The 19,387-nt window shown below is 40.3% G+C and overlaps 1 protein-coding gene across 1 annotated transcript in view; it reads right to left on the bottom strand.

Annotated features, from left to right (window-relative positions):
• Positions 1 to 4,150: 4,150 nt before the first annotated feature.
• The window catches only part of LOC137274400 (phospholipid-transporting ATPase VD-like), a 76,240-nt gene continuing 61,003 nt past the window's right edge, over positions 4,151 to 19,387 (bottom strand). The window contains exons 20-23 of the mRNA XM_067807571.1: positions 18,728 to 18,808; positions 7,717 to 7,821; positions 6,050 to 6,237; positions 4,151 to 5,113 (exon numbers count right to left, since the gene is read on the bottom strand). Of these exons, the coding sequence (XP_067663672.1) occupies positions 4,840 to 5,113; positions 6,050 to 6,237; positions 7,717 to 7,821; positions 18,728 to 18,808 (648 nt within the window). The 3' untranslated portion in view covers positions 4,151 to 4,839. The remainder of the gene's footprint in view (positions 5,114 to 6,049; positions 6,238 to 7,716; positions 7,822 to 18,727; positions 18,809 to 19,387) is intronic.

Raw genomic sequence — 19,387 nt, forward strand, 5'->3', positions numbered from 1 at the left:
TTTCAATTTGGTTAATAGAACATTGTCAGTCATACCAGTCCAGGTTTTTGAGCTAAACATAGATATACAAAGAAAACTTTTACAAAAACGGCAGTATTCTGAGTGCAAAATGTAGGAAAAGTATAAGAAATTATCACACAATTTTGAGACATGTGATTTGTGAAAACAACTGAAATTATGAAAAAGATACAGATAATACATGTATAAACATATAAACAATAAATACAATAGTCATTCTTGTACCCCATATTAATCAATTTAAATTTTCCAGGGGAAACTGTTCATGCATGGGCTCAGATAGAAAAACGTGTATTGGGCAGGGTAGCTTCACTAGCTTGTGCCAGACGATGGCATTTGATTAAGTTGTTTAGAGCAATATACCATTTCCTGTTGTATCTCGTGGAATCGGCTAAATGTTGGAAATACACCTCGGCTTGGTGTAGACACTCAAGACTTTTGTGAAACCCACATGCACTAATTTATATGATGCTTACAATCTGCATAAAACCCAACTCACCTACTTACAAACCAAGGATCACAATGAGAGCACCTGGGATTCAACATCACAGTCAGCAGATCCTGGCACACCTAAGGTAAATAACTCTACCAAGACGATTATGGTTCTAAAGCCTACTGTGCACCAAAATAGAAAATTATGAATATCAGTAGTATTCCAGCTCTATGGCATCAGTGTATAAATAACTGAGTATGGACCAGTTAATCAAGTGACGATTGATCAATGCAACTGGGATAAGATAACATGTATTAAGTCAGTGAGTCTGACCACCTGATCCACCTCTTACAAGAAGCAAGAGTTGTTAAACACCAATTTTAACCCTGAAATTCATGAGTTGCATTGTGAGTGAGTTTAGTTTTACGCCACTTTTTAGCAATATTCCAACAATATCATGGCAGGGGACACCAGAAAATGGGCTTCACACATTGTACCCATGTGGGGAATAGAACCCGGGTCTTCGGCATGACGAGCAAATGCTTTTACAAGGCTAGGCTACCCCACACCCCAGTTGCATCGTGACCAGTAAGTTCATCTTACAAAGATTCCAGTGTTTAAGGGCTATCGTCACATTCCTTGCATATAAGTGCAATGTTACAACAGCAAACAGATACAACTGTTCCATCAGTAACACTTCCTGAATGTTGAGTATACAGTATATGTGACCATCTTCAAATTGAGGTGTGTTGATTGATTTGTACAGTTTCATTGAGCCAGTAGTTTCAGACAAGAATATATTGCAATTTACAGAACAAGCCACATCAGCTCACATAACCCTGGCAAGTCTCATGTACCACTGACTTCTTACAATACGCATAATTAAAGCTGCTGGACATAAATAATGATGGAGGCATTGGAAAGTTTTTCTGGGACAACAGTTTTGACCAGAAGTAAACATTGTGCTGTATATGTACATCTAGAACAAATGGTTCTTAAATTAACATCATAAAATATAATTAAAAGGAACAGAAACTTTCTTCAAATAGACAAAGGCTGTATTGTAGAAACCAGTAATTGTTTCAGAATCTGCAAGACCGACTATTGCATAAAGTTCAGCAGTTTGATATATTTATTAAAATAATGACAAATGGTGGTAGGATCAATTCCTAAATTCCTTGCAATCTTCAGTAAATAAAGGAAATTAGTTTTACGCCACATTTAGTTACATTCATGCAATATCATTGCAGAGGTCACCAGAAATGGGCTTCACACATTGCGCCCATGTGTAGAATTATACCCAGGTTTTCAGTGTGACAAGCGAAACCAAAACGCGTCCTCATATCTTGAAAAGCCAGCACACCAAATACATATCACACACACACACAAAAAAAAACAACAAAAAAACACTCAATACAATTCTTATCTCATATCCGTGAAAAATAATCCCATGCATACAAGCAAACTGAATCACAAAGTTACAAAGTTAATCTGAAATCAGTTAGTTTCTATCACCCAATGCATTCACTTCACCGGAGGGACTCATTGTTGGTAGTAAATGGAACTAAATTCATGTTTCAACCTCAACTGCAATCATCATCATCATCATCATCATCATCATCATCATCATCATCATCATCATCATCATCATCATCATCATCAACTCATATCAAATTAATATTTTTTACAAAACTTTCAGAACAATGTTGGCGTTTCTCCAAGACAAATGCTATTTAATTTCTGTCTTAAATGTCGAACACAAACATGATTCTTCTGAATGTTGAGAACAGTAAACGCTTACTTGCTAAAACATACTCCATATTCTTAACAAAATGAACAATACACATTAAATCAATTACAACAAAAATTACATATTTGGTTTATGAACAGAAGAGCACTATTAGGACATAAAATGGGTTATCTCCCCTTGGGCAGTAGTGCATCACAGCACATTACATTGATCAGCAGCATAATACAGTTACCTCAAGTATTCCAACCTTCAGCCTCAAATATTCAACCTCAGCTGCTCATGTTGAATAAATAAACGTAATGCTCAATTTGTCATCAACAAATTCAGCTTTTTGATTGACATGCTCAATTTGTTTAACATTATCACATATTTGCTAAAAATGTCATTTTTCTTCATTGTAAATGACCTAGTATTAATATAGTATATAAACATGTAAATAAACAGCAGTATATTATGGAACTGTCATACAGATGTCAGTAACTGATTGTTTCTAGATTATTATTTCCCACTGTTTCCTACTATTGTTGTCAATTCAGTTAATGTCTTGATGCATTTTGTCCAAATTTTATGATTTTATGAATCATGCAGCTCATTCTTTATTGACATCTAATCACATTCGACATTTGATTTCAGCAGATCAAAACACCAGCTTAAAATTTCAAAGCATTCCATATGTTTATATCAATTATTACCTTAATATATTAACACCACATAACAACTTGTAAATAAACCAAACGTTATTGTTTTTTCACTTGCTCATCAGTCTTCCTTTTTGCTGATGGTGAGGAGGGGACAAGGAGGAAGCTGAAATCAGTAACTTAAAAAGAAATGAATTCATCTCAACAGCTCCTTGACCTGACAGCTTCCTCTTTTGTCCGCTTTCTCCGTAATTACATGTAACTTTGGATTATTTTTTTTTGTTAAATTCTAACCAAAATAGGGTTGATGGATCTTTAATCCATACCAAAATCATAATACCAGTGGCCTTATCTAATGCAAGTAGAGATCAATATCAGCACACATATCAGTTCTGTATAGGGACTGTTTCTGGTCCCATTCATAAAATAAGCAATAAAATACTCAACAAGCAAATGTTATTCATGCTAATATTACCATTATCTTGTTTATTAACAGAGTAAAATATCAAACCTGTAATGAGTTTTTCCAAGAAATTAGGGTGAGTAATCACACACAGGTCATATCTAGAAAATAAATGGAGATTTTAAAAGATGCCTCCCTGGGCTATTAGCCTGGAGGCTGGGACTATGCAGATTGCCACAGGCCTGAAACTGCATGATCACAGCAAACATCTTTGAGAGCATCTAACAAAGACATCAAAGAACATCCAGCCTCCTCTATCAGGAATGTTGCTGTTGAATATTATTGTTTTGATAGTTACATCTCAGTCAATCATGGTTACATTCAACCTACATTCAAAACAAGTTGTCTGGAAACATTACTCAAGGCCTATTTAGGAGCATTTAAGTTTTATGCAACTAAGTTTCAGGTGTTACCAATTTGTTGTCTAATATGGTTAAAACTAAGATCAAATACAATTATTATAAATTATTAGGTCAAGAAATGTTTGTTCAAAATATGTTCCTAGAACTGAAGTTACTCAAATAATACAGACTAAAAAATGCATAAAAAATACAAAAATTTAGCCCTTAACACAAACATTTAGCCTGCAATTACGCATTAAAGTACCTGCATTTTCCCAGTTTTAATACATTAATTTGAAAAGTGAAATCTACACTGAACATTAAAAAACACTCTTCTCTCCAACAAACATAAAATCATCATTGCATTGGTCTGATTCAGTTGATGATTACTGATAATCAGGACATCAAGTGCATGCAGAAGCTAGAAAACAATATGTAACATTTTGATGTAGATGTTTCAGAATGATACAGTATATACAAAATATAATCTTGTCTTTGACATGGTTCTTTTTTCTGCTAAAATAAAATATATATATATACATATACATAACTTGTAAATAACACAAAAATGTACAATTACATTTCCACAACACTGTTCCTGAGATCTTGGAGTGATTTTGTACAAGACTGTATGTCAGTTGACAGGCTGTAAAGCTGAACATATACACTAGTGTCGATACAGCATATGAAACCTGTGGTGATTGTGTCATAACATGCTTCCACAGTACTAAGACATATCTTCAATGACATCTTCAGAATAATGCAGCAATGACCTCACAAAACATCCATGTTGCCATATAGATCGTAAGTCCATGTACATGTTATGTTACTGGTCCCATGAAGTGAGTCGTCTGTGAGAAAAGTGACACATATAGAAAGTAGGACCCTTTTCCAGTGCCGTCGAATATCTATTTCAGAGAATGTGGTATATAAAATTGATGGCCAGTCTGTGGAAAAGTATAGAATGTTTGACAAGTTCCATGCGATCATGTAAACAATTCTTCAAAAAAGGGAAAAAAAATCTTTATAAAATTCCACATGCAAACCCTCTGGTATCAGCCTTCTAAGATGGGATTTCTCTGATATACATGTATTTGGCATTTGACTTTTTATCATCCTGTAGAATCCAAATAATAATTGGCATATTCTACACAGTGACTTCAGTGTACTGTCTCTCAGTGCCAGACCATCAACAACTATGTTTGTACAGGTCTGACACTGTCCACTGTTTGGTCAGATGGGGTCCTATGCCGTTGGCGCACTCGCTCTCTGTAATCCACACTTAAATTGTTCAGTTGTGGGTTGCCTCCATTACGGTCGGAATCAGGAGACCTGTCCACCACCTCGCTTATTGTGGTTTCCGTGGTGATTGTGGTCTGCTGGTCACAATCTGTAAGCTCCTTCTCGAGCTGTTTGACTTTCATGATGGCACTAGGCCAGACTGTTGCTTGTATAGCTCGTATGCAGAGTCTGTAAGAAAACACACAATGATGAGGACACACAAGCGTGACAGAAGAAAGCAACGAAGATGTTCTTATGCTGAAGAAAACCTTCCCTGTCATGAATGTGTAAGCAAGTGGGTTAAATGTTGCTGTGACTGACTGAGCTTACTTTTACCCCATTTACAGCAATATTCCAGCAATATCATGGCAAGGGGACACCAGAAATGAGTTTCATACATTCTACCCATGTTTGGAATTGACTCCAGGTCTTCAGTGTGACAAGCAAACACTTTAACAGCTAGACTACACCATCACACAATGTTGCTATGAACAGTATTCTTAGACAACATGAAGATTTGCATATAAAATGGACAACCTAGCTGATTGTGTATTATCATATTAATATGGATCATAGTGATCTCAGCACCTAATCAGCCCTTGTTGTCTCCCTTGAATGCTGAATACCAGGCAGGGTAACAAGAAGTACCATCATTTAACGTCTTATGGTATGATGCATTTGGGGCACTAAACAACTGCAGATACACTATCCACTGGATCAGAAATATAAAGATCTGTCCTGCAAGATCCTTGACTTTGAAGTTCAAAGAACATATATCCTCTTCCTTTGGACAAATTGAAGCTACAAAGCCTTCACAAGTAATCTATTAAGAATACCCACACCAGTCTAGTACTTAGTGTCTGAATATTAATTTTTTTTATAGAAACAAACAATCCCTTTTAAACTGATCAGGAGACTTATGAGAAGGGAGATCCAGAACCTGACGAAATGTAGACTTGCTTCATTTAGGGATTTAGTACTGCAGGGAAGGCAGGCAGAAGGGAAAGTAATGCTCTTCAGGGACTGACTGTGAGACATACAATGGTTTATCTACAGCTACTTCTTTGTAATACAACCATGTATCAGTGTACCTTGTCATGTACACCATCGGATCTCAACACGTACCTTGGTAAGAGAGCTACCACACAGCTGATGATGACGACACAAGAGTGGATGGGGGTGGATATCGTATTTTCCATCACCCAGTAGGGGTTTGAAGGATGGTCCCAGGTGAAAAAGATGGCATTAGAGACGACCGCAAACACCCAGAAGAAGAGGAAGGTCATGATGAGGATGAGCCACTGGATCCAGATCTGAATAAATAACAACAGATATTAGGAACTTTTTGAGATGTGCTCCGGAAACGAAACCCACCTCTCACTTTTGAGAGAAAGCCTGAATCGTTTCCATTGAAACCGAGAAAATAAGAAATGACAAAAACCTGTAAATACCAAAAGGCACCATTTTAGCTTCTGATTGGTATATCTACCAAGCGTTGCAGTAAAATAAAGAATGGATTTTGAGTTCGGCTCTGGAAACGAAGCCATCCCTCCATTTTGAAACAGAAATATTTCCATTGAAACCGAGAAAATAATAAATCACAAAAAAATGTAAGTACCAAAAGGCTCCACTTTTGGTTCTGACTGATGTATCTACCAAGTTTTGCAGAAAAATTTTGAACATTTTTTGAGTTATTCTCTGGAAACGAATCCCATCCCTCCATTTTCAGACTAAGTCTGATACATTTCCATGGAAACCAAGAAAATAATAAATCACTAGAACCTGTAAATAGCAAAATGCACCACTTTGGGGTCTGCCTCACATATCTACCAAGTTTTGCAGAGAAATATTGAATGGTTTATGAGTTCTGCTGCAGAAACAAAGCCTATTCCTCCATTTTGAGATGAAATCCAAAACATTTTTATGGAATCCGAGAAAATAATACATCACAAAAACCTGTAAAGAGCAAAAGGCACCACTTTGGGATCTGTCACACATATCTGCTTAGTCTTGCTGACAAATACTACAAAGTTTTTGAGATCTGCTCCGGAAACGAAACACACCTCTCAGTTTTGAGACAAAGTCCGCAACGTTTCCATGGAAACCCAGAAAATGATAAATCATGATAAAAAGATGCTTAACGTCTTAGAATTTTTACTCCTGTCACTCATGAAGATCTTCAGGAACCAGCTTCTCATAAGAGGCAACTAATGGGATCAGGTGGTTAGGCTCACAGACTTGCTTGACACATGTCATCGCACCCCAATTGTGTAGATGAATGTTCATGATGCAGCTCACAGGATTGTCTGGTCCAGACTTGATTATTTACACACCACTGCCATATTTCTGGAATATTGCTGAGGGTGCAAACTAAACATCACTCATTCACTGTGAACATGAGGAGTATACCGCTGAGGCTGCCTTATCAAAAGTTGGGTCAACAGTCATAATACCATCTCATTCAGGTGTTATTTCGAAAACAAAATACCTTTGCCCCAAAGAGATGACATATTGTATCTCATATACCCCTTTATCCTTGATTTGATGTTTAACCGCACACACTGCATTGTCTGTTAATGAACGAATAACAATCAAGTGATCAACAGCATGGGCATAGTTCAACGCAATTGGGACACAGTGACGTGTCAACCAAGTCAGTGAGTCTGAACCCCTAATCCCGTTAGTCACCTCTTATGACAAGCATGGATTACTGAAGATCAATTCCAACCCAGATCTTCACCAGTTAGTTAAAACAGGAACACTTGTCATAACACATCTGTGACTATACTCACCCAGGAGTTGGTTTCTATAACAAGATCCAACAGAATGATGAGGATAAGTGCTGTCATGATTGTTGTACCATACTCCCATATTCCTGCATTCTCCTCTGTGTAGGCCTGAAAACACAACACATATTCATTACCATTGTGTTTCTCTCACCTTTCACTGTCATGCTTGGCTACATGTGACATGCCACTGATTATGTCAACAGCATCTCATTCGTATCACGATATCACAACTGTATCATTATACTATCATGTCAATATTTTGCTACACGACTATTTCATATCCATATCATGTTATCACATCACTATACCAGTAGCATAGCTGTCATATATAGGATATATCATGATATCAGCCACATTGTGATATCACAGATCACATCATAATATAACGGTTATATCACGTCACAGTCATATCATGATATCAAAGTCTTACATATGACATCAAATTTGTATCAAATCAAGCCCTAGAATAACACCATAGCCTAAAAATCCTCATGATATCACAATTATATCAAGTCACAGTCATAACCAGAAAGCTATCAAACCTGTTACATGCATTTCCTTCATGTCTCATAGCATCACATCATATCACAGTCATGATATCACAATTATGTCAAGTCACAGTCATAATCAGAAAGCTATCAAACCTGTTTCATGCATTTCCTTCATGTCTCATAGCATCACATCATATCACAGTCATGATATCACAATTATGTCAAGTCACAGTCATAATCAGAAAGCTATCAAACCTGTTACATGCATTTCCTTCATGTCTCATAGCATCACATCATATCACAGTCATGATATCACAATTATATCAAGTCACAGTCATAATCAGAAAGCTATCAAACCTGTTTCATGCATTTCCTTCATGTCTCAGAGTATCATATCATATCACAGTCATGATATCACAATTATGTCAAGTCACAGTCATAATCAGAAAGCTATCAAACCTGTTTCATGCATTTCCTTCATGTCTCATAGCATCATATCATATCACAGTCATGATATCACAATTATATCAAGTCACAGTCATAATCAGAAAGCTATCAAACCTGTTACATGCATTTCCTTCATGTCTCATAGCATCATATCATATCACAGTCATGATATCACAATTATATCAAGTCACAGTCATAATCAGAAAGCTATCAAACCTGTTACATGCATTTCCTTCATGTCTCATAGCATCATATCATATCACAGTCATGATATCACAATTATATCAAGTCACAGTCATAACCAGAAAGCTATCAAACCTGTTTCATGCATTTCCTTCATGTCTCATAGCATCATATCATATCACAGTCATGATATCACAATTATATCAAGTCACAGTCATAACCAGAAAGCTATCAAACCTGTTACATGCATTTCCTTCATGTCTCATAGCATCACATCATATCACAGTCATGATATCACAATTATATCAAGTCACAGTCATAATCAGAAAGCTATCAAACCTGTTTCATGCATTTCCTTCATGTCTCAGAGTATCATATCATATCACAGTCATGATATCACAATTATGTCAAGTCACAGTCATAATCAGAAAGCTATCAAACCTGTTTCATGCATTTCCTTCATGTCTCATAGCATCATATCATATCACAGTCATGATATCACAATTATATCAAGTCACAGTCATAATCAGAAAGCTATCAAACCTGTTACATGCATTTCCTTCATGTCTCATAGCATCATATCATATCACAGTCATGATATCACAATTATATCAAGTCACAGTCATAATCAGAAAGCTATCAAACCTGTTTCATGCATTTCCTTCATGTCTCATAGCATCATATCATATCACAGTCATGATATCACAGCCATGTCATATAACAGCTATCATCAGCTTATCAGCGTGAGTGAGTTTAGTTCATTTTTATGCCGCTCTCAGCAATATGCCAGCTATATGGTGGCGGTCTGTAAATAATCGAGTCTGGACCAGACAATCCAGTGATCAACAACATGAGCATCGATCTGTGTAATTGGGAACCAATGACATGTGTCAACCAAGTCAGTGAGTCTGACCACCCGATCAAATCTACATCCTACATCACACACTGTACCTGTATCATGATATTTTAGCTGTAGCATATTGCAGCTCTATCATGATATCAATGCCATAACCTGATGATATCACATCTCCATCTTGTCACATGTAAATCACAGCTTGTCAAACCTACATCACAGCATCTTATCGGTATTATGATACAACAGCACGAGCACAGGCATGGATACTTGCTTTAATGTTTTCGTGAGTTAGTGAGTTTTATGTCACTTTTAGCAACATTCTAGCAACATCACACTTGGGGACACCAGAAATGAGCTTTACAGATTGTACCCATGTTGGGAATTGAACATGAGTATTCGTTATGATAAGCAATGCTTTAACTACAAGGCTAATCCACTGTTTCAATTGGACTAAATATGACCCTTTCATGTTGCCATATTTAATTTGTAGATATCGAGAGAATGTGACAACATTTGAAATCATTTGACAACACAAGTAGTTGCTCGGCCTGAAGTTAAGGTCTACATGTCTTCTGACTGCCCAATATAACGCTCTTCTCCAACACATGAAACACACTTTTCACTTAACAAACTCTGCTGTTATGTATATATGGACTATGTGATGTCCCCTAGATAGGACAGACAGCTTAGATTCACCTGGGACAGGTCACTATATTTCTATAGATATCAGGCTATTTCTTCATTAACAACTTCAGTAGTTCTGGGGCCTGTATATATGGTCTATATGCTAACCTCAAGGATTGCAACAGGACAATTTACTTTAGCAGAAAACTAAATCTTGGGTCATCAAATGGAGAGATTCAGGTGACTTATTTTGAAATAAAACCAGTGGAAATCTGCAACCAGGTGGAAAATTGCCATCCCTGTAGTCCTCATAGCCGACCGACAGCTTAGATTCACCTGAGACGGAACTCTCTGCTTGTTTAGATATCATGCTATTTCTTCATTTGACAACTTCAACTTTGGAGGTCTCTATGTGGGGTCAACATGCTCTCCTCCAGACAGAACTGAAAAGGCCAGGGTGTTCTCCTCACACCAGGATACCTCTACAGGCAGTGTCTGTCTGTCTCCCTGCCTGAGGATGGTAGTATGCACACTATCACTTTTCTATCATCTTTTGCCACTGGCTATGTGGAAGTTTTATGTCAATAAATTAGACTTAATTGTCATTTTATTGCGAGTGTTCTTTTAAATAAAAAAAAAATCATGATATTAAAATTGTACTGATGAATGGGAGGTCAGTGATGATATTTTTGGGACAGATATGACAGAACATGCTAAGATCTCACTTAGATGTACTTTCATGCCAAATATATCAAGGAGATACTACTTCAATGAAACTGCATCAGGCCACTCTGACATCATCGGTTAGTTATTAAGTCAAATCACTGACGTCACTAAACACTCTGACACATGGGTGAGATTCGCTAATAAGCCAAAAGTAATTTTCTCCCAATATTCTCAGTTTGTAATCAGATAGTGTCTGGAGTGTGAGTAAGTGAGTTGGGTTTTGCGCTTTTAGTGTCAATATCACTAACTGAGTGAGTCGTAAGCTCTTTTGAAGAGGATGGTCATCAGTGTGTACCGGAAGCTGCTGAAAGTTTCAGATCGCCTGACATCCACTGGTAGCCCATTCCACAGATCAGCGCCTGCTCTGCTGAAGGTTCTGCCACCATATGTGTTGGTCCAAAATGGTGGAACTGTCTGCATTTTCTGGTCTGCAGATCTCAGTGTATGTCCAGGTTGGTGTATGGTTGTCAGTTCTTGCAGGTACATTGGAGCAAGCCCATGAAGGGACTTGTACACAAGTGTTAGAAGTTTGAAGATAATTCTTTGTCTCACTGGGAGCCAGTGTAGCTCTTTCAGGACTGGTGTTATGTGCTCATGCATACGAGTGTGGGTAATGAGTCTGGCAGCCATGTTTTGCACATGCTGTAGCTTGTCAAGATGCTGCTGCTGGGTGCCATACAGGATATGTGCTCATGCATACGAGTGTGGGTAATGAGTCTGGCAGCCATGTTTTGCACATGCTGTAGCTTGTCAAGATGCTGCTGCTGGGTGCCATACAGGATATGTGCTCATGCATACGAGTGTGGGTAATGAGTCTGGCAGCCATGTTTTGCACATGCTGTAGCTTGTCAAGATGCTGCTGCTGGGTGCCATACAGGATATGTGCTCATGCATACGAGTGTGGGTAATGAGTCTGGCAGCCATGTTTTGCACATGCTGTAGCTTGTCAAGATGCTGCTGCTGGGTGCCATACAGGATATGTGCTCATGCATACGAGTGTGGGTAATGAGTCTGGCAGCCATGTTTTGCACATGCTGTAGCTTGTCAAGATGCTGCTGCTGGGTGCCATACAGGATATGTGCTCATGCATACGAGTGTGGGTAATGAGTCTGGCAGCCATGTTTTGCACATGCTGTAGCTTGTCAAGATGCTGCTGCTGGGTGCCATACAGGATATGTGCTCATGCATACGAGTGTGGGTAATGAGTCTGGCAGCCATGTTTTGCACATGCTGTAGCTTGTCAAGATGCTGCTGGTGGGTGCCATACAGGATATGTGCTCATGCATACGAGTGTGGGTAATGAGTCTGGCAGCCATGTTTTGCACATGCTGTAGCTTGTCAAGATGCTGCTGCTGGGTGCCATACAGGATATGTGCTCATGCATACGAGTGTGGGTAATGAGTCTGGCAGCCATGTTTTGCACATGCTGTAGCTTGTCAAGATGCTGCTGCTGGGTGCCATACAGGATATGTGCTCATGCATACGAGTGTGGGTAATGAGTCTGGCAGCCATGTTTTGCACATGCTGTAGCTTGTCAAGATGCTGCTGCTGGGTGCCATACAGGATATGTGCTCATGCATACGAGTGTGGGTAATGAGTCTGGCAGCCATGTTTTGCACAAGCTGTATCTTGTCAAGATGCTGCTGGTGGGTGCCATACAGGATATGTGCTCATGCATACGAGTGTGGGTAATGAGTCTGGCAGCCATGTTTTGCACATGCTGTAGCTTGTCAAGATGCTGCTGCTGGGTGCCATACAGGATATGTGCTCATGCATACGAGTGTGGGTAATGAGTCTGGCAGCCATGTTTTGCACAAGCTGTATCTTGTCAAGATGCTGCTGCTGGGTGCCATACAGGATATGTGCTCATGCATACGAGTGTGGGTAATGAGTCTGGCAGATATGTTTTGCATAAGCTGTAGCTTGTCAAGATGCTGCTGCTGGGTGCCATACAGGATAATGTTGCAGTAGTCTAACCGTGATGTTACAAATGCATGTACAAGACTTTTTAGGGCAGCCTTGTCTACATATTTCCTGATCTGTCCGGTGTTTCTGAGTTGGTGGTATGCATTTTTGCAGATATTGCTGACATGCCTGTCCATGCAGAGGGTTGAATCAAAGAATCAGTCTTTTCATCATTAAGTTTAAGAAAGTTTGTTGACATCCAGCATCTGATGTCAGCAATGCACTATTTCATGAAAAAAAACTGACAGAATTTCCACGAACTGGATTGGTCAACAAGATCAAGAGAACTTATGTGAAGACCACTCCAGTGTACATATATATATACTGAACAGCATCATGGTAATCTAATGAAAACTGATGTTACAACATGCAGTCAAAAAATTAAAATCACGATGGTTATATACATTTATGTCCCTTCCAGTCGGGATTCATGGCACTAAGGCTTGTTATAATTATAGATTGTAGTGTGGTTTCTTCAGCTAAATCGCCTAGTTTCAACTAAAAATACATGGACTGACTTCAATATATTTGATGGAGTTTGTGGATTCAAGGAGGACATTTTGTATAAGATTGCTTCATATGAAAAGCCATTAATATAATAACATTTATTTACTATTATAGTATCAAATCTGGGACGTACAAAGAAATAATGACGTGCATCTTCAGTAGGATGGCCGCACTGACAATCTGCTCTCTCTCATATATGTCTGTTCTGTTTGTCGGCATTGAGATCGCTACATCCTAACCTTAAACGACAATGGAGGATTTGGCAAACTTTTGTATCCATGTTTGGATCAAAATGGATAACTTTAGCTCTGGGACTTAAGGTAGATTTGAATTCATTGACATCCGTTACAGATTTAATATTTTGCGGTAAAGTGTTCCATAAACTCAAAGCGTCCGGTGCAATAGTTTGCAAATGTGATGCATTGCATAACGGATAGGTACTGACTTGAGAGACAAAAGGAGGGACGAGTTCATTTCGATAGTGGGGTAACCTGTTATAATACATTTTGAAAAAGTGACTAGTTTAGCTATTCTTCTTCTTTGGCAGAGTGAAACAAAGGATGTTTCAGCGTAGACTTTATTGTGACTGGTGCATTTCAAACAGATTCTCAATGACAATGTTTTCATGCAACATACAAAAACTAGGAAAAATAATGACTTACAGCAAAATTTGGGGTCAGGGGTAAGGGGATGAGGGTGAGATTGAAGGATTAGCATGAGGGCCAGGGTCAAGGTGAAAGTGAGGGTAAGGGTTGACATGTGAGGGTTGAGGATGAGGGTGAGGGGTAAGGATGAGTGTAAGGAGTTTAGGGTCAGAGTTAAAGAGTGAGAATGAGGATGAGGGTGAAAGTGAGAGTAGGGTTTGAACGGTGAGGGCTGAAGGCTGACGGTGAAGGCTGAAGGGTGAGGATGAGGGTGATGGGTGAAGGATGAGGGGTGAGTTTTATGGGGTAAGGATCAGGGTTAGGTGTCAAGAGTGAGGGTTGAGGGTTGAGGTTGAGGTTGAGGTTGAGGTTGAGGGTTGAGGGTTGAGGGTTGAGGGTGGTGAGGGTTGAAGGGTGAAGATGAGGATGAGGATTATAAGTGAGGGTATGGGTTGAAGGGGGAGGGTTGAGGGTTTAGGGGTGAAGGTGAGGGTGAGAGTTGAAGGGCCAGGGTTGAGGGGTGAGGGTTGAAGGGTGAAGAGGAGGATGAGGATTGTAAGTGAGGGTATGGGTTGAAGGGTGAGGGTTGAGGGTTGAGGGTTGAGGGTTGAGGGTTAGGGGTGAGAGTTGAAGGGTTAGGGGTGAGGGTGGTGAGGGTGGTGAGGGTTGAAGGGTGAAGATGAGGATGAGGATTGTAAGTGAGGTTATGGGTTGAACGGTGAGGGTTGAGGGTGAGAGTTGAAGGGTTAGGGTTGAGGGTGGTGAGGGTGGTGAGGGTTGAAGGGTGAAGAGGAGGATGAGGATTTTAAGTGAGGGTATGGGTTGAAGGGTGAGGGTTGAGGGTTGAGGGTGAGAGTTGAAGGGCTAGGGGTGAGGGTTGAGAGTGGTGAGGGTGGTGAGGGTGGTGAGGGTTGAAGGGTGAAGAGGAGGATGAGGATTTTAAGTGAGGGTATGGGTTGAAGGGTGAGGGTTGAGGGTTGAGGGTGAGAGTTGAAGGGCTAGGGGTGAGGGTGGTGAGGGTGGTGAGGGTGGTGAGGGTTGAAGGGTGAAGATGAGGATGAGGATTGTAAGTGAGGTTATGGGTTGAAGGGTGAGGGACGAGTATCAAATTTGTTATATGCTATTGCCTTGAGTATTTGTACCTCTTGTGAAAAAGAACTTGTGGAAGTATTTACACTGAGCAAATATTGCCACTGTAAGAGTATCAGTGAAGGTTTTCCTTGTGAAAAAGTACTTGAAGGAACCTTGTCCACTTGTACAAGATTATTGTTGACATTATCCGTGTTTGCGCTCATACATGTTCCAATTTGAATTTCCATACACAAATACACAAGTTATTTTTTGTTATAATATTTTCATTGAAGCATATTCTGCAAAAAATTAAATTATTTGAACTTTACTTCACTGTGCCTTCCATCCACTTAATTATCAAAGATATTATGCAAATATCCTCCTAAAGGGAACAAAACTAGATCAATTACAAAACTGTAATATGTGCAACTACTTCAAAGGAAAATTGTTCCAACAATGAATCATTCCACATAAAATGTCTGTATTGGTAGCCATCCCCACATCTCCAGAACAGCCTAAATATATTGATGAGTTGTTTTCTACATGCAAAATTAATGCCCTTAATCAGACAATCTAACGAAATATTTCCCACAAATACAATCCATAGGAACAAAATCCTGAACACTAACTAAACAGTCAGTGTTGTTAGAGAATGTAGATACAATTGATTTTCAATAGGGACTTGTCCGTTACGTGTTTTTGTTGTACGTTAGTTTACACAACATCTGGTGCCACTATGTTAACTGTGCAGGTGCTTAGATTTGCCAGATCAAGCTATGATTTATCCACCTACACATTGTATCCAGTGGCAGTGTTCTCTTAGTCTTGAAAGGAAAAGCAAGTTCTATAGATAGTCAATGAGTGTAATGTTTTGGTGAAGATACTAAAACTGCTATCCAGCTAACAAAAATTGCAATAAGGAAGTTGACTATGCACAGAACTTTGTTTTCCTTCATCTTTACAACTTTGAAAATGACCCTCAAAGTAATCTTGAAAGGGCATGTTGGCACTAACTGTTGTTATGAATAGTTGAAGTGTATATGCGTTCTCATTGGAGATAACAGTACATGAAAAGCACTCTGATAGATGGAGTGTTCACACAACCTTGTACATACCCTCCCCACTCTCAGGGTGACTTACCAGGTGAGCTATGAAGTACAGCACAGCACTCTGATAGACGGAGTGTTCACACAACCTTGCACATACCCTCCCCACTCTCAGGGTGACTTACAAGGTGAGCTATGAAGTACAGCACAGCACTCTGATAGACGGAGTGTTCACACAACCTTGTACATACCCTCCTCCATTCAGGGTGACTTACCAGGTGAGCTATGAAGTACAGCACAGCACTCTGATAGACGGAGTGTTCACACAACCCTGTACATAACTTCCGCACTGTCAGGGTGACTTACCAGGTGAGTTAATACGTACAGCACAGCACTCTGATAGACGGAGTGTTCACACAACCTTGTACATACCCTCCCCACTTTCAGGGTGACTTACAGGTAAGCTATAACGTACAGCACAGCACTCTGATAGATGGAGTGTTCACACAACCTTGTACATACCCTCCCCACTGTCAGGGTGACTTACCAGGTAAGTTATAATGTACAGCACAGCACTCTGATAGACGGAGTGTTCGCACAACCTTGTACATACCCTCCCCACTATCAGGGTGACTTACCAGGTGAGCTATGAAGTACAGCACAGCACTCTGATAGACGGAGTGTTCACACAACCTTGTACATACCCTCCCCACTTTCAGGGTGACTTACCAGGTGAGCTATGAAGTACAGCACAGCACTCTGATAGACGGAGTGTTCACACAACCTTGTACACACCCTCCCCACTATCGGGGTGACTTACCAGGTGAGCTATGAAGTACAGCACAGCACTCTGATAGACGGAGTGTTCACACAACCTTGTACATACCCTCCTCCATTCAGGGTGACTTACCAGGTGAGCTATGAAGTACAGCACAGCACTCTGATAGACGGAGTGTTCACACAACCTTGTACATACCCTCCCCACTTTCAGGGTGACTTACCAGGTGAGCTATGAAGTACAGCACAGCGCTCTGATAGACGGAGTGTTCACACAACCTTGTACATACCCTCCTCCATTCAGGGTGACGTACCAGGTGAGCTATGAAGTACAGCACAGCACTCTGATAGACGGAGTGTTCACACAACCTTGTACATACCCTCCCCACTCTCAGGGTGACTTACCAGGTGAGCTATGAAGTACAGCACAGCACTCTGATAGACGGAGTGTTCACACAACCTTGTACATACCCTCCCCACTATCAGGGTGACTTACCAGGTGAGCTATGAAGTACAGCACAGCACTCTGATAGACGGAGTGTTCACACAACCTTGTACACACCCTCCCCACTATCAGGGTGACTTACCAGGTGAGCTATGAAGTACAGCACAGCACTCTGATAGACGGAGTGTTCACACAACCTTGTACACACCCTCCCCACTTTCAGGGTGACTTACCAGGTGAGCTATGAAGTACAGCACAGCACTCTGATAGACGGAGTGTTCACACAACCTTGTACATACCCTCCCCACTATCAGGGTGACTTACCAGGTGAGCTATGAAGTACAGCACAGCACTCTGATAGACGGAGTGTTCACACAACCTTGTACACACCCTGCCCACTTTCAGGGTGACTTACCAGGTAAGTTATAATGTACAGCACAGCACTCTGATGGACGGAGTGTTCACACAACCTTGTACATACCCTCCCCACTATCAGGGTGACTTACCAGGTGAGCTATGAAGTACAGCACAGCACTCTGATAGACGGAGTGTTCACACAACCTTGTACATACCCTCCCCACTCTCAGGGTGACTTACCAGGTGAGCTATGAAGTACAGCACAGCACTCTGATAGACGGAGTGTTCACACAACCTTGTACATACCCTCCCCACTCTCAGGGTGACTTACCAGGTGAGCTATGAAGTACAGCACAGCACTCTGATAGACGGAGTGTTCACACAACCTTGTACATACCCTCCCCACTCTCAGGGTGACTTACCAGGTGAGCTATGAAGTACAGCACAGCACTCTGATAGACGGAGTGTTCACACAACCTTGTACATACCCTCCTCCATTCAGGGTGACTTACCAGGTGAGCTATGAAGTACAGCACAGCACTCTGATAGACGGAGTGTTCACACAACCTTGTACATACCCTCCCCACTCTCAGGGTGACTTACCAGGTGAGCTATGAAGTACAGCACAGCACTCTGATAGACGGAGTGTTCACACAACCTTGTACATACCCTCCCCACTCTCAGGGTGACTTACCAGGTGAGCTATGAAGTACAGCACAGCACTCTGATAGACGGAGTGTTCACACAACCTTGTACATACCCTCCCCACTCTCAGGGTGACTTACCAGGTGAGCTATGAAGTACAGCACAGCACTCTGATAGACGGAGTGTCACACAACCTTGTACATACCCTCCCCACTTTCAGGGTGACTTACCAGGTGAGCTATGAAGTACAGCACAGCACTCTGATAGATGGCATCCAGGAGGACCATCAGGAATGTCCAGTTAGTGTACATCTAAAACAACAAATTAGATATATTAGATGAATAAGTGGTTGAGTAGGTAAAGTATTGCACAGCATTCAGACATATTCTGGGGTTTGTTTGATGTTTATTACCAGACTCATTAATATTAGAGTCACACGGCAGCAGTCTGGAAATAATAGAGTCTGGACCAGACAATCATGTGAGCAATGGCATGAGCACTGATCCACAAAAATGGAATACAATGACATGTCAACCATGTATGCAAGTCTTACCATCCGATCTCCCATAAGTTGCCTCTTGCAATTAAACATGGGTCACTGAAGATATCTCACATGGATCTTTACGGGTCCAGATTACAGAGGGTATCCATAACTGATATTACTGATTTGGCATCCATGTCGAGTGAGTGAATGAGAGCCAGGAATGCTTTAACCATACCTTACCATCCCCACTTGCGTAAGGAGTTTTTGTGTCTTAACTTACATTGTGATAATGACATAATAGGTATACCTTGAAGTTGCTATTGCTAATTTTTTTGTTTTTGTTATTTATAAGAATTGGTTAAAGTATGTACATTTATAGAGGAACAGATGTTAAAACCTGTCAGTT

Source organism: Haliotis asinina, chromosome 2 (genome assembly GCF_037392515.1).
Source record: "Haliotis asinina isolate JCU_RB_2024 chromosome 2, JCU_Hal_asi_v2, whole genome shotgun sequence".
NCBI classification, from domain to species: Eukaryota; Metazoa; Mollusca; class Gastropoda; order Lepetellida; family Haliotidae; genus Haliotis; species Haliotis asinina.